At 49.8% G+C, this 15,561-nt stretch overlaps 1 protein-coding gene across 6 annotated transcripts; it reads right to left on the minus strand.

Annotated features, from left to right (window-relative positions):
* Positions 1-6,995: 6,995 nt before the first annotated feature.
* Positions 6,996-15,550, minus strand: CDKN1A (cyclin dependent kinase inhibitor 1A). Of its 6 annotated transcripts, none has more exons than XM_075122001.1 (4): positions 15,427-15,509; positions 11,595-11,721; positions 9,602-10,027; positions 6,996-8,955 (listed from the first exon to the last, which is right to left on the minus strand). In XM_075122001.1, exons 3-4 carry the CDS (start codon positions 10,017-10,019, stop codon positions 8,906-8,908), a joined length of 468 nt encoding a protein of 155 aa, XP_074978102.1. In that variant the 5' UTR covers positions 10,020-10,027; positions 11,595-11,721; positions 15,427-15,509; the 3' UTR covers positions 6,996-8,905. The 6 variants fall into 6 exon arrangements, with proteins under 6 accessions (XP_074978102.1, XP_074978103.1, XP_074978101.1 ...); XM_075122002.1 differs by lacking the exon at positions 11,595-11,721 and adding an exon at positions 12,727-12,976 and having other exon boundaries at positions 15,427-15,508; XM_075122000.1 differs by lacking the exon at positions 11,595-11,721 and having other exon boundaries at positions 15,427-15,550.
* Positions 15,551-15,561: the final 11 nt, after the last annotated feature.

Here is a 15,561-nt window from a genome sequence, read left to right on the forward strand (position 1 = left end):
TCTAAAAATATATCGACATAAAAGGGTTCCGATCTGCAAACCAGCACTGCTATTTAGGGACTGGCCCAGTCCACAGAGTTTGGCTCCTAACTTCGGGTGTCAGAGTAACAGCCGTGTTAGTCTGTATTCGCAAAAAGAAAAGGAGTACCTGTGGCACCTTAGAGACTAACCAATTTATTTGAGCATAAGCTTTCGTGAGCTACAGCTCACTTCATCGGATGCATACTGTGGAAAGTGTAGAAGAAACTTCGGGTGGTTTGTGATGTGAATCTGTCCTCTGCCCAGAATTAAATGAAACAGAAGCTTCTATGGCAGATCTGGTCATGTGGCTTTAATGACACTTAGCAAATAGGCCCGTTGTGTGGGCTTTATGGACAACTTATCTTCACACCACCACAGTGAGGTAGGGGGAAAGGTTGTGTTATCCCTGCTTTATAGATGGAGAAACTGAGGCACAGAATGGGGAAGAGTTTGCATTTAAAAATGCCTAAGGGGGTTAGATGCCTGAGTGAAGGAGAGGAAATTAGGTGCCTAGTTCCCTTAGAAGCCCCACCTAAAGTGAGTGGGCCCAAGGTCACACATCAGGTGAGTGACAGAGCCAGGATTAGAACTGGAGACCCTCCCAAACTCATGTTTGTTTCTCCAGAGCTTGCTGCCTCCTCAGTCTGGTTTTACTGAGCTGTCCTGCACCGATACCTATCCAAGGAAGAAAGGGGAGACAAGCAGAAAGGCAGGCTACCCTGACAGCAAAGAGCTCTCGTGCGGGATCCTATTCAGCTAAAGAGCAGAGTGGGTCTGGGATCTCTCTGGTTGTTACTTGGGTTTTTCAAGTAGCAAGACATGCACTAACTCAGCCGCAGCAGTTAGATGACGGATTGCATTTGAGACACTTGCATGAGCCTGTTACTATCAAGATCAAAACATTTCCACTAGGGCCCTGATTTTTGGAAGTGTTTGGCACCGCTGAAAATCCAGCCTTGATTAAATCAAATTGGGAGCCAAATTAGACAAACTTTTTTTTTTAAGCAACATGAAAACTATTTCTTTGTGAGGAAGAGTAGATCAGTTCAGGGTTTTGCAGCAGATTTTGGGGCTAATTCTGCCTCAGGAATAAAAAAGCAACCAAGCTGTAAAATGCACTTACCTTTCAGCAGTGCCTCTGGGAGAGGGTTTCAGACGTTGCAAAGTGCGGCGCACCTTCTCTGAAGTGAGCTGGTTCCTTTATTTCTTGCGGGAAGTTGGCACAGTAAGTGCAGAGGAGGGGTCTGCTTCTGCTGTTATGTTTCATCAACCTGGCTCGGGCATGATCTGACATTTTCTTTCTCTTGCTCAACTCACTTTTCCGCTGTTGGGTTAAATATAACAGTTAGAGTTCCCTGCGTTTCCTGTTCACGAAACATTGCTTTGTGACCTTAACATAGGAAGCCAATATTTAAAGGGACACCGTTGATATAAAACATAGAGATAGGTTCCAGATTTTCCAAAGTTCTCAGCTTCTATGGGGAACAATTGAGAATCCCCCACTTATAACAAAGGTAGCTACTGCTGAACTCCTAAAAAATCTGGCCTGGAGATTGTAAGTGCTTTGGGGCAGGGATGTGTCTTTTTAATATGCCTGTAAAGCGCCAAGCACTCTTTTGGGTGCTATGTCAATCATTCTAATTTAAATGGCCTTTGCCTGTATTTTCAAACCCCAACAAAGTCCAGATGCTTTTAGCTCTGGGGTTTCGGTTCAGTCCCACTCTCTGGCTGGGAATTTCAAGGGAACACAAGGGAGGTAGGCATCCTTTGAGTCTGGAGCATCTAACTGCCTTAGGTTCTTTAGAAATTCCCCACCTGCCATTATTAACCTGAATTTTAAAAAATCTAAATTAGTTTTCACCTTTTGGGCTGTACTTTGGGACAGTGGAACTAGACTGGTCAGTGTCTCTTTTGCGGAATTGGAATTAATTTGCAAACTGGACACCATTAAATTAGGCTTGAATAAAGACTGGGAGTGGATGTGTCATTACACAAAGTAAAACTATTTCGCCATGTTTATTTCCTTCCCCCCCACCCCCGTTTCCTCACAAGTTCTTGTCAACTGCTGGAAATGGTCCACCTTGATTATCACTACAAAAGGTTTTTTTTCCCTCTCCTGCTGGTAATAGCTCACCTTACCTGATCACTCTCGTTACAGTGTGTATGGTAACACCCATTGTTTCATGTTCTCTCTGTATATAAAATCTCCCCACTGTTTTTTCCACTGCATGCATCCGATGAAGTGAGCTGTAGCTCAGGAAAGCTTATGCTCAAATAAATTTGTTAGTCTCTAAGGTGCCACAAGTACTCCTGTTCTTTTGCTTTGGTTTCCCACATCTGGTGCAGAGAGGTTTCATGACTTAGATCAGTGGTTCTCAACACAGGGTACGCATACCCTTAAGGGTGCACAGAGGTCTTCCAGGGGGTACATCAACTCATCTAGATATTTGCCTAGTTTTAAAACAGGCTGCAAGCACTAGTGAAGTCAGTACAAACTAAGATTTCATATCATGACTTGTTTAAACTGCTCAATATACTATGCACTGAAATGTAAGTACAATATTTATATTCCAGTTGATTTATTTTATAATTATATGGTAAAAATGAGCAAGTCAGCCATTTCTCAGTACTAGTGTGCTGTGATACTTTTCTATTTTTATGTCTGATTTTGTAAGCAAGTAGTTGTTAAGTGAGGTGAAACTTGGGGTACGCAAGACAAATCAGACTCCTGAAAGGGGTACAGTAGTCTGGAAAGTTGAGAGCCACTGACTTAGATGATGTGTGTAAAGTATGTTGGAATTGAAAAGATAAGTGCTAAGTATTATTTTATTCAGGGACCAGAACTGAAGTGCCATGCCCAGTGCCTGTTATGACTCTTAGATCAGAGTTATTCGTACCAAGCACTGATTCTTGCTCTCCAAAGCTGAGCTAATTGGAACATGAGCTTTGCACTGACCTGCCTATGGGTGGGGTGAGCGTGTCCCTAGGACCTTTGCACATAACTGGACACATCCAACAGATCCTATCTTCCTCCCCGCTGAGGAGATCAAAGCCAAGCTCATGCACTTACCCGTGAAGTGTTTTAATGTTAGAGATAGGGCAGGTACCGTGTTCTCCACCTCCGAGGGCCTACCTCCAGCTGTAGAACGTACTTGGCAAGCAGCTTTGTTTGCTTGTGCATTGTTCTTAATGATAAGTTGTGGGTAGTTCAAATTCTGGACAGCTGTTGCAGCTATGGGGCTCTTTGGACCATTTGGAGAACCCGAGAGGTGACGGGGGTGGGGGTGGGAGATGTTAGTGTGATGCCAGCACACAATGGAAGGATTGTGACATGTAGTCTTATTCCTTGCTGTCTGATTTGCAGTGTTATACGTGCCAGAGAGTTCAGCTGCTTCCTTCAGCAGGATTTACAGAAAGTGGCAGGATTTGTGAGAGAATCCTATCGATTAAGTTGGGCAGGCAGCGTGGCACTTGTAGTTATCAGGAAATGGGACACCTGTATGAGAGGAGGTGAATTGCGAAAACAGTCATCACAGAAGACCTGCTGTGGCCCTTCTGCAACAGATGAGTGGTTGCCAAGCGTGCATTGTAGCTAAGTGCCTCAAGAGCCTGAGGAAGATCCTGCTTAAATCTGTCTCCAGCTACACCTGACTGAAAGCTGTCTAACCTCCTGTGTGATGAGGAAGAGCAGCTGAGGAAATGAGCCCGGCTCATTTTGAGAGGTGTTCAGATCTCAGGGGATATTTATCTACTGATCTGTTTATGTGCTCAGTATCTTTTCCTGCTGACAACCTGCCGGGAAGCAGTGACAGTCACTGGAAGAGTCGGACAGATTGACGTAGGAGGAAAGATTAAAAGGGCTAAATCTGTAGAGCTTGGCTGAGGAACAGCTAAGGGATAGTATGACAATGCTCTGCAAATATTTGAGGGGTGTTAACACATTAGGAGAGGGAAGAATGATTTAGCGTGGAGTACAGGGGTGTGAATTAAGAAAGGCAAAACGCCCGGCTAATGAGGTGTGTTAAGGTGTAGAATTCATTCCCTCAAGGAAGCGGTAAAGCCCCATTGTTCTGTAGCAGCAGGGACAGGAGCTGAGTGGGTGACAGAAATGATGTAAGGGCCCAGATCCTCTGCTGTTGTAAGTCTGCACAACTCCAGTGCCATGAATGAGTCAGGCTGATTTATAGCAGCCAAGTTTGTGGCCCATGATCTTCATTGGAGCTCTGATGGAAAGAAGTGGTGTTGCAGAGTAGGATACCAGGGCTTGGTAGATTAGTTCTAAAGCAGGGGTTGGCAACCTTTGAGAAGTGGCATGCCAAGTCTTAATTAATTTAAGGTTTTGCGTGCCAGTAATAAATTTTACATTTACAGGGGCCCCCTGATGGAATCCCAGACTGGCAGCGGGCTGAGCGGGCCGGCGGCCAGGACCCTGGCTGGAACCCCAGACCAGCAGTGAGGTGAGTGGGGCCAGCGGCTGGTATCCCAGGCCAGCAGCAGGCCGATGGCTGGGACCCCGGCTGGCAAGGGGCCAGCGGCCGGAACCCCAGACCATCAGCAGGCTGACTGGGGTGGCGGACAGAACCCCAGACCAGCAGCCGCTCACCTGCTGCCGCTGGGGTTCCGCCGGCTCCTGCCCGCTGGGGTCCTGGCCGCCAGCCCTGCTCAGCCCGCTGCCAGCCATGGGTTCCGTTCACCCAGGCCAGCAGCAGGCTGAGCGGGCCCGGCGGCCAGGACCCTGGCTGGCAAGGGTCCGGTGGCTGGAACCCCAGACCGGCAGCGGGCAGAGCGGCTCAGCCCGCTGCCGGTCTGGGGTTCTGTCTGCCAGCTCCTGCCAGCCGGGGTCCCAGCTGCCAGCTGGGGGTTCCATTCACCCAGGCAGGCAGCGGGCTGAGTGGGGCTGGTGGCCAGGACCCCGGCTGCCAGCAGCGTGCCAGTAAAAGTTGGCTTGCATGCCGCCTTTGGCATGCGTGCCGCAGGTTGCCAACCCCTGTTCTAAAGGAAGGGGAAGTGTTTTTTTCAGACTCAGTCATGCTTGGGAGCCCTGAATAAGGTCTGTAAATTGTTTATGATTGAGGGAGTCCAGTCTCAGAGCCTTCAGTGACCTCAGCCTGACTGCAGCCCATGCATTTGCTAGGCAGTTAAGGCCATGCTGCAAAGTGTGTCTAAATACTCATGTGGCCCCACACTACCCCAGCCCATGTCTACACCACAAAATTAAGTTGACCCAACTTATGTCAGCATACCGCCACCACAGTAATGACATCATTTGTGTGGGTCTGCCCCTTGCTCCGTGTGTTGGTGGTGCACATCCTCCCCTGGAGCGCCTGTATTGATTGTACGGTCGTGAGTGGGGGATTGTGGGATGGCTCCTGAAAGCCAGTAACAGTCCATCAACATAACTGCACTGGCCTTGACGCTACACCACTCATGGAGCTAGCGGTGTAGTGGAGCAGTTACATCAGCAGGAGTGACATTTAAGTACAGACACTGTGACATTCTGTACCCTGGGGGAGCACCCTATAGCCCCCGTATTCCTAATTTATATGGGATTGTGATCTTGCATACAAAGCGTGCCTTGTGAGGTATCAGGGGAAAGGTTATGATTTGCTGAAAGTCATGTCTCTAGCCATATCATTAATGCATATGAAGTTCTGAGAAGTGTGTTGTATGGTTGTCATGAAAACATACTGTAAGTTGAGCAATCAGCCAGATATTAGCTCCCCAGAGGCAACAGCAAGGAAAGTCACCAACGCCCAGGCAGGGTGTCAAACAACCATCAACAACCATTGTCCAGCAAGGGAGCTACAATTCAGTGACTCACCTGCATGAGGTTACACCAGGGGAATTGCTCAACCTTGCCTGGAGACTCAGCAATGGCCCCAGACATGCCTGGACTTGCATTCAACAAGCACATGGACTGAGGAGATCAAACTGAACACAGGGGGCCCAGCCTTGGCCCATCTCCTTCACCCACTTACGCTGCAAGCAACAAGGACAGTCTGAAGACTCCAGTTGAGGGGACTGGCCCAGATTTCAAGGGTGAAATTTATGTACTATGAACTGCAATATGCAGTGGGGTGAGAAAAAACTGCTTAATCTAAATGTTGCCTAGTCTAATAGGGTTGAGAGTTTAGACTGCATACTTACGTTTTATTTTCATTTGGTAACTAACTGACTTTTTGCCTATCACTTAAAATCTACCTTTTGTAGTCAATCAATTTGTTTTACTGGTTGAGTTTGCCTGAAGTGAATGGTAAATATGCTCAGGTTTTAAAAAGGCTGGTGTATGTCCACTTTCCATTGATGAAGTGGTGAACCAATTAATAAATTTGCACTGCTTACCCTGAGCAGCACAAGATGGTATATTCCTGAGGTACAGTGCTGGGGGGGGGATTTGGCTGGTGCCTTTCCCTGTGTGATTCATGAGTGGCTCTGGGAGCATTCATGCAATCTCACTGGCTATGGGGTGCCACATGTGGTTATGCTGAGTGATCACAGCACCTGGAGGGGTTTGTGGCTTGTCACTAGCAAGGGATTGTGAGAGATAGCCCCAGCTGGAGAGAGTTCAGTAGGTACAATGGTCCCACAGTCCCAGACTGCACCCCAGGGAACCAGTCACACATGCTTCTATAGTTAGGTCATCACAAGCTGCCTTGCATTGACCTAACCCTGTTGTGCAGGCCAGGCCTTAGTATATGAGCTGCTTAACGTGTTTATCCTCAAGGCCCGTGAGGCAGAGTAGTGCTATTATCCCCATTGTACAAATGGGGGCCTGGGGCCCAGAGAGACCAAGCGACAGGCCCAAGTCACACCTCCATAGCAAAGTGAGGAACGGAACCCGGATCTGAGTCCAGGCTTACACCTGCACCATCCTTCATGCAGATAGTGACATGGAGTGCATTAATAGCATACTTGGTTTTGAAGTTACTCGCACTCTTCAGAGCAGGCAAAGAGAAGACAAAGGACGAGCAAGCCTCATTTATACATAGTGTTTATTCATAATAAAGTTACATTTTTAAACTAGATTTTTCCAATAAATGCAGCAACATTTTATTTACAGATACAAGTATTAGTGCTGAAAGTTTGCTGGCGTTACCCTGAACGCAAAGTGCAGCAAGGAGTGGGGGTGTGAAGGGATCTGTTCTGACCAGGGTTAGAAGTCCAACTCCATTAGCAGAGGGGATGAACCCATCACTGAGAGAAAGTGCCTAAGAATTTGATGTTTCTTGAGACCATTTCGAACAGAGATTGCAGCCTTTGTGGACAAACAAACCGGCCATGAGAACCAGCAGCAGGAGCCACGAGAATTTGGCCCCTAACACAAGAGGACGACATGCAGTGAGTCGAACTGCTGAAGCCATGACATGAACCACCACATAATGAGGGAGACCAGCAGCTAAACCTCCTTCTGGAGGGGGAAGTGGGAAGGGAATTAGCCCTGCTGTAGAGTGGTGCTGCAATTCTACTGTAGCAATCACAAAGTCTAGCAATTGCTGAGTAGATGGATCCCACACAGAACACACCCTGCAACAGCCTAGTGGCAGGAGGTGGTGGTATATTCTGACAAGAGCAGGGGGGACTAAAGGTGAGTCTTAGACAAATTCTGCTCTCAGGCTAGTGCTGAAATCTGCCAGTGCAGCATTTGGGCCTGGGCACAACCAGGTGGCATCAGTAGTCTGTTTCCACTCAAGGGTGCATCAAGCAGCTTTACAAGTAGTGAACAGGACTGGCAGGTATTAGCAGAGGAGATGTCTAACCCTGCCAGAATCCACCCCCCTCCCCCACAATCCTCAATCCCCATCTCCTACTGCCAGCCTCCCTGTAATGCAGAAGAACGGCCCAAGGAATGGAGCTACAAATTATTCCGTTCCTCAAGTCAGCAAGCAGAGGGCAAAGTTTAAACACCAAGCAGAACTTGATCTGAGCTAGCCAGGGAGAAAGCTGGATGTGCCATCCGGTTACCCAGCTAAGCATCCACTCCCTGCTAATTCAGGTAGGCCCTGCAGTCAGGGATGCTTGTTTTATGGGCAACACACATCTCCTTTCCCACCCCCACCTTAAGCATTCCTTTTCAGGAAGCAGAGCCCCAGCTTGAGACAGATACCCTTCTACCAGTGCAGGCCCACTGCACTCACAGCTAACTCCTGCCCAGGCAGCTGGAGAGTGTTGATGCTGCCCAGGAGCAGGAGTGAGGCTTTAGAAGAGCATGTACATAAGCATCCCATGGCCATGAGGACCAGTTGCCATGGGCCAGAGCCTCAGCTGGGGAGCTATGCTCTTTTACACTTGACCTCAGTGAAAGTAAAACATTCTTTACAGCAGCTTAAGATCTAGGCCCATCTCTCCTCCACCCACCCCTTTTACCCTGTGGTCCTGAGGGCAAGGCTATAGCTGGTCAGGGGGGTTGAGACTTACCACTCTCATTCCTACCCCTCCTTGTTGAGTGTCACACTGGCCTGTTCTGAAGGCTCAATTTTCAGCATTTATCATTCCCTCTTCTCCAAGGCCTACGAAAGGAGGTAATCAAATATTCCACATCTATTTTAAATAAAGCCTTCACAATACACATTGCACACAAGTGGGTCCATAGACACCTAGCCCTATTCATAAATACGACACTAAACTCTACATCACTTCATAATAGACAGATCCAGTAGGCAGCATACAGTACAATGCAGAGGGAGGCCTCTAACTAAGTCTTCCTGCCGCTAAGTCCTTACACAGACTTCATTCAGCCCCTAAGGCAACCCTTCCACAGACTTCAATAGAAACGGTCTTCCTAGAGGACTGCAGAGGACCAGTAGGGTTAGTAGTTGAAGACACATCCTGATGACTGTGCCCCAGCCAAGAGGCACACAGAAGCAGAACAACTTGTGCTGTAGCATCATGGATTTGGCTTGCAAGGGACAATCCTCCGCTTCGAACTGTAGAAATCTGGAGGGAGAAAGAAGACTACTGAGCGTGCTCTCAAGTGAGAGGGCAAATGAGCCCTTCCAATAAACTGTGGCTGGAGGAGCTTTATGAGCAATAAGCATCTGTATTTGTTTTGGCAAGAGTAATCCGGAGTCATGCTTCAGATTGTCTGGCTGATAGTGAGAAAAGGCCCATCTGTGCAGAGTTTTAACAAGTTCCCTTTGGCTATCTGGTTGAATGGCTATGGGCTGCTGGTTTGATTTTTATCATCTGCTCCAGTCTTGTGATTTATTGACCTGAGATCTAGGAAATTGGATTTGGATTCCCAGCTCTGCCAGCCACCCCGTGTGATGTCATTTGAGATTCCTTTCCCCAGATGTAGCAAGCAGAGAATACTGGCCTTCCCGCCGCACTGTAAGCTCTCCAGGGTAGAGATTGCCTCTTACAACATTAGCTGCTTTCTTTACACCTACTGCCGGGAGATCCTGATCTCAGCTGGAGCCTCAAGGCAATGCTGTAGTGCGAACAGGTGAACTGACGCTAGGTGCCCTGTGCCACCCCACAGATCCGACTGGACTGGTCAAGCTGCCACTGACATTCTATCTCTTGCTCTGGTAGCCATTGGGGGTACTTGTGAACTAGGGGCAGGACAAGCATTCGTACTTACCTTTTATGCTGGTCTGCTTGCGTTTCAGGTGCCGTGGGGGGCTGGTCTTGCGGGACTCAGAGCCCGTCTGTACTGCTTCACTTGAGAGGGCCACGTTAAGATCCTTTGTAGAAATCTTACGTGCTGGAGAGCTCTGGTTCTTCTCCCCATCATTCCCTTTGGAGTGGCTCGGGTCCTCAGAAGGCAGGCAAGCAGGAGACATGTCAGGATAGAGGACTCTCTCCCACTTGAGCTTGCCTTCCAGCGGTGTTTCTGTCTCAAAGTCAAAATTCCACCTGTGTTGAGCTTCTTCCAGATGTCTCCTCATCAAGTCCTGTAAGTCATTCTGGAGCTGCTCATGATCCACCGGGCCAAAGAGGTTTCGGCAGATCTTCCTGTTGCAGGGGGCCTGATGCATGTTACTCTGTGACAGAGGCATGTTTCCAGCTGGAAGGAAAATGAGCAACATATGGTTACTGAGCTGCAGCGCAAGTGATCAAAGTTAGGCTACTAAGTGAATTAGTAAATGATCACAGAGGTCTATGGGGTCAGGCATCTCCTGGGACCACACCCGGCATGCAGCGCTGAGCAATCATTGGCTAATATAATCCATGCAAGGGCCAAGCACTTGTCTCCCTCTAGTGTCTGGTTTACATGAGGGTTGAATCTGCTACAGTTTCCCAGCTATAGGACTTAATCCTTGAGCTCAAGTGGTAAGGGCTGATCCATCTAGTGCTCAAAGTCCTAGGTTCAAACCCTGCTGTCAGCCCTGTGGTCCAATAAGAGATATTACCTCACCCACCTTCTATCTCTAATACCCTGGGACTGACACTGCTACAACAAGACTGGATCTCAACTTGGAGGATATTTAAAATCAGAATTGGATCTGAATTCAAGTTTGCATGAGACAGATTCATGTGTGAGCAGATGGCAAAGCCAACAGGAAATATTAGGTGAATTTCTTAAATCCAAGTAGTAGAACATAGCAGCAAGGAACTATGCTTTGAACAAGCTGCACAGAACAAATTACAAGCTTGTCCATTTTGATAATCCCTTATCGGTAAACCTCTTGGATAACCATCGATAAAGACCCTGCTTTGCAGATGGAGGCAAAGAGCAGCCACACTTGAGGTCTATAAACAGCAGATGCACCTAAGTGGTAAAGAAAGTTGCCAACTACTAATGAAAATCCCAAAAGGGTTCTAACCTCCCACCCTCCCGCTGATGTGGACATGCAGGATTATAAAGGAATCCCTTTTCAGCTTGTAATTATATAAGGAGACTTGTTTTAAAGGGCACAGTGATATTTTAAAAAGCATTCATCCAAGTTTGAGACCATGAATTTATTCCCATAGAGTCTGATGGGAAGCTTCTACTGACTGCAGCAGGAACAGAGGATGCTCAGTACAAAACATCCACCCCACAATGGACAGAGGGCAGTCACAATAGGCCCATGAGCAGAAAGCTAGAGCCAAGTAAGTTATTTGCAGTCAAACGGGGCAAAATTTTCACCAAAGCTTTATGCCAGAAAAAAAATTTTTTTTTTAAATAAATAATAATGCAGATTTGCATCAACCAAAACAATTCAGGAATTTGACAATTTTAATAAATAGTTTGAAAAAAGGATTATGAAAATCTGAACACCGAGTTTGAGGTTCTCTTTACTGTTATATGCCAACAAAAAACCAACAATGTTTTGCGTTCAACTCAAAATGAATTTGATTCCAGTAATGCAAGGGGGAAAAAAGTTATTTTCACCGCTTTAATTAGCCGTGAACTGTTTGCTCATCTCGGCCCTCACACTGTCCTTTGGCAGCAACAATTCAGCCTTTATGCTATTAGTCTGGAAGACATTTAGGCACCACAGAGGCTAAAGGCCACATTTGGCTTGTATATCTTGAACCTTAACCTTTAATGGCCTCAGTGACTATAATATTCTATTGATCCAGCTTGTCCTGTTCTTGCCTTTTCACCCAGAGAGGAAGAGGCTAAGAGATTAAAAATAGAACTCAACCTTCATATCGCCTGACAGTTCACACCCTTGTAAACAGTTCAGTGGAATGACATCATTGTGAGTCAGTCAAGTTCCAACATGTCCAAACAAGCCCTGGCAGGTAACAAGTTTCAACTGGCTGCTGCATCTGAAAGCAAACACCCACACCCATTAGAATGTAAGAATACCCACTCCTGAGAGATACTGAGCATTCTCAACACCTACCACTAAAACTTAAACCGGAGTCTAAAGCCTGGTCTACAGTAGAAAGTGAGGTCGGTTTAACTGCATCAGTCAGGGATGTGAAAAATCCACACCCCTGAGCAGTGTAGTTAAACACACCTAAGTCCTCATATAGACAGCGCTAGGTCAACAGGAGAATTCTTCCATCTACCAAGCTACGGCCTCTCGGGAAGAGCCTCTCCCATCAGCGTAGGTAGTATCTACACTGAAGTGCTACATCAGACAAGCCTGCAGCTACTCAGCACTTCACAGGATCAGTGTGCCACAAAACTGCACAACCTCTCATTAAGACTAATGCTTCATCCTCTGCTTCTGATTGTGTGTGTTGGAAGCTGCTGAGTACGGACGACACAGGGCTGGTCTTTACTTTTAATTTCCTGAATAGTCAGTTTGATGACTTGAAGAACCATTGAAGTCATTTTCATTTCCTGTCATACAATGAAGCTTTCTTGCAAGTCCCATTAAATTCTGCTACAGAACCCTGCAGACTTGAACAAGCAGCTGATACAGGGCAAGGTTTGTGGTCACCAGTGGGTGCCAGGGCAGTGCTGAACAACTACGCAGCTCTAGGCAAGTGCTTCAGGTAAGCAAAAGGCAACTTGTTTCTTAGAGGGTTCAGGGTGAGCCGAGCCAGTGACAGGAGTCATTGCTTCCCTAAGCCAGTTTCTTACAGGTGGCAGGATCTCAATAGGAAATTAAGTTGGGTGCAGTGATCAAGTCAATTGCACTCAGAGTGCAGAGAGCCTGCTGCGTGACCTTGGCAAGTCTTACATGTCCCAAAGTGACACGAGAGACTGGCCTGGCACAAGGAGTATAGGGGGAGGTTTAATTACAGTAAGATTTTGACAGGTTTCAGAGTAGCAGCTTTGTTAGTCTGTATTCGCAAAAAGAAAAGGAGTACTTGTGGCACCTTAGAGACTAATTTATTTGAGCATAAGCTTTTGTGAGCTACAGCTCACTTCATCGGATGCATTTTGGGGATCCTTTGAAGAGCGCTCTGTATGTTCAAGCTAAACATCCAAATCTTCAGCCACAGCAGGATTTTGGTTTCGAGAGAGACAGCAGAGAGGAGATCCTGGAAGCGAGTGAACTTGACAGCAGGATTTTTGGGCTCAGTGCAGCCCCTTCCTTCCCATACACCCATGTTGCGAAAGGAAATTCTATGGGCAAAAAGAACAGCAGCAAGGAAACAAGTTTTAAAGTCCATCTGTCTGCAGCCCATTTACTGCAGATCTCTAGAACGATCTGAGGCTTGGTCTCATTAATATTGCAGTTTCTAGGCAAGGCATGTCTGGAGAGGGAGGAAGTGGAACTATTCTGGGTGACTTGCAGGCTTCACTTGCCTTACTTGTGAGCTTCATGGCTCTATTGCTCTCGTCAACCATCTTAACCTGATAAATTAAAGTAGCTTTACCTGAATAGCCACTTCCAGCGATAACTGCCAGCTTTTTACACCAGACATGCAAGTGTTCAGTTTATTAACAGTGTACCACTTTGTCCACCAGGGGGGGTTTGTCACCCACGAATAAACATCTACCCACCCCTCACTGCAGTAGCCTCCTGGAGCTTCTATTTCTTGTTCATACCAGAGGCAGAGTGAGGGATTATTTGCAATCAGAGTGAAACCTAGCGAAGAGCCCGCCAAAATGACACATCCTGGGACATGCAGAGTGACATGTCTAGGGGAGGCTGAGATTACATCATCTTGGACCAGCCCAAGGGGCCGATGAGTACAGCGGGGAATGAATAAAATTGTGAAATATCCCTTTAGACACAGGCGCTCAATCCACAAACAGCATTTGCGCCTTTCAGCCGGTTACACTGGCTGGACCCTACCGCAAGGTTCTTTTAGTTTCTGCTAAACAGGGATCCTTGCCGGCGGTGGAACAAGCCTGCAGGGAGGAGCGAGCACTTCAGCTGCAAGAGTGCTGTCCACATGCAAACAGGACGGCAGCTCAGCGGCGGGGCTGAGCGGAGGACAACTTGGCCAGCCCTACCGCTATCTGGGCGGCTTCTGCTGCTGTCCTGTCGGGCTCTGCAGCAGCCAGTGGCCAGCACAGACTCGCCCAGCTCTTATCAGCCTGATCCTTCTGTTCCTCGGAAGTGCCCGGGGGACATCGAGTTCCAGCGGAGCGAGGCAGTCCCCGATGGGGGCGGTGCTGACGCAGCCCTCCAGCCGGCCTGGGAGTGGCTTGGCCCCGGTGGGTCCTCGCATGGCTCTTCCTGGACGTGTTTAGACCAGAGCTTCAGGGAAGTCCCGGCCCGACGTGCGCTTGGCAAGGACTCGCGAGCCCGTGCAATGGGGCCGGTCCCTTGCATCACGGCGACCGTGTGACTATTGCGAGCCGCCGGCCGCCCAGACATGCCCGGGCAGCTCCCCGCCCCACCGGCCGGCCCGGGCGGCCGGCTCCGCAGCGCCCCCCGCTGTCGAGCCTGGCGAAGGCCGGGCGTTCCTACCAGCTGGCGTCATGTGTTTTAGTGTCCCACGCCATGGCACCGCGGCCAATCGCCCGCCCGCAGCTCGCCTGCTCCTGACACCCACGGCAGCCGGCCCTGGCCCCGGGCCCGCGGCTCTCACAGCCCCCTCCGACTGCGAGGCTCCCGCGGCCCCGAAAACGAAACGTTTCCCCGGCGGGCTGGGGCGGGGGGGGGGGGGGGTTGCTGGGCAGATCGGTCGCCTCTTGCCGCCGTCATCCGTGGCCATATGGCCCGAGGGTCTAATCCAACATACGCCACACTCGCCCCATCCCCTAGGCTTCACCTCGCTGCGCTTCGGAAGGAGACGTGTAAACCCAAATGACAGCCAGCACCGCAAAGGCGACGCTCCCGGCGCCTGTGCGCTCCCAGACCGGCCTGGCAGGGCTAGTGGCCGTGGTGGTGGGGGGTCCCCCCAGCAAGGGGCGCCCCCCAGTTCCAGCCCTAAGGGGTCATTGGGTATCCCAGCCCTTCCAGTGCAGATACTGCCCCTGTTCCCAGCCCTACGGCGCGCTAAGGGCACTGCTCCGGGATCTTCGCATCCTCCGTGAGGGTGACCCGCTCACCGATCGGTGCGGGTCAGCAGGAGGCCGGCGGCCGGGGGCGCCGGGAAGGGAGTGGGAGGCTCCCCAGCAAGCGAAACCGATAGAGCCAGAGCAGCTTGGGATGTAGGAGGAAGAAATCCCCACCAGCAGCCGGGAGGGAGACACCGGGAGCCCCTGACCAAGGGGGAAGCGGGGTCTCGACTCCTGCCTCGCTTCTCGGGAAGCCCCCCGGTGACCCCGATCGGTGCGGGACAGCAGTAGGCTCCCGGTCGGCTGGGCTTCGCCTAGGGCACTCCAGAGTGGGGGCCCCTCCGACGCCCCTTCAGCTAAGGGGAAGAGCCCGCGCAGGTGTCGCGAAGTGGGGTGGGACCCCCGGTACCTGGGGCCAAGGAGCCGTGCAGACGCCTCCTCGCCCATCGGCCCGGAGTTCGGGTCCCCAGCGAGGGGGTTGTCACAGATCGTGCGCGAATCCACGCTGCAGAGGGGGGCGAGGAGACTCGGGGACAGATACCCGGCGGATAAGGGGATGCACGGACCCGCCCCAAAGGACACGGGACAAAGACACGCCCCGATCCCCCAGCCCGTCTCACCTCGCATCCAGTCACCGCCTCCCAGCCCAGCCCAGCCCAGCCTGGACTCTGCCCGCTGCTGCTGCGTCTCTGCAAACCTCCGGCAGCGGCTCTGAGCGCCGCGCCCGGCTGCCAGCCCGTATATAGCCGGGCGGA

Source organism: Caretta caretta, chromosome 21 (genome assembly GCF_965140235.1).
Source record: "Caretta caretta isolate rCarCar2 chromosome 21, rCarCar1.hap1, whole genome shotgun sequence".
Lineage (NCBI taxonomy): Eukaryota > Metazoa > Chordata > Testudines > Cheloniidae > Caretta > Caretta caretta.

What these genes read in the sequence shown, in the direction of transcription:
- CDKN1A (XM_048826464.2), bottom strand. Translation starts at nt 10,049, where the DNA reads ATGTTGCTCATTTTCCTTCCAGCTGGAAACATGCCTCTGTCACAGAGT. An exon ending in CAAGCAGACCAGCATAAAAG is followed by an intron (nt 8,956 to 9,601) that starts GTAAGTACGAAT and finishes TTCTCCCTCCAG; the next exon opens with ATTTCTACAGTTCGAAGCGG.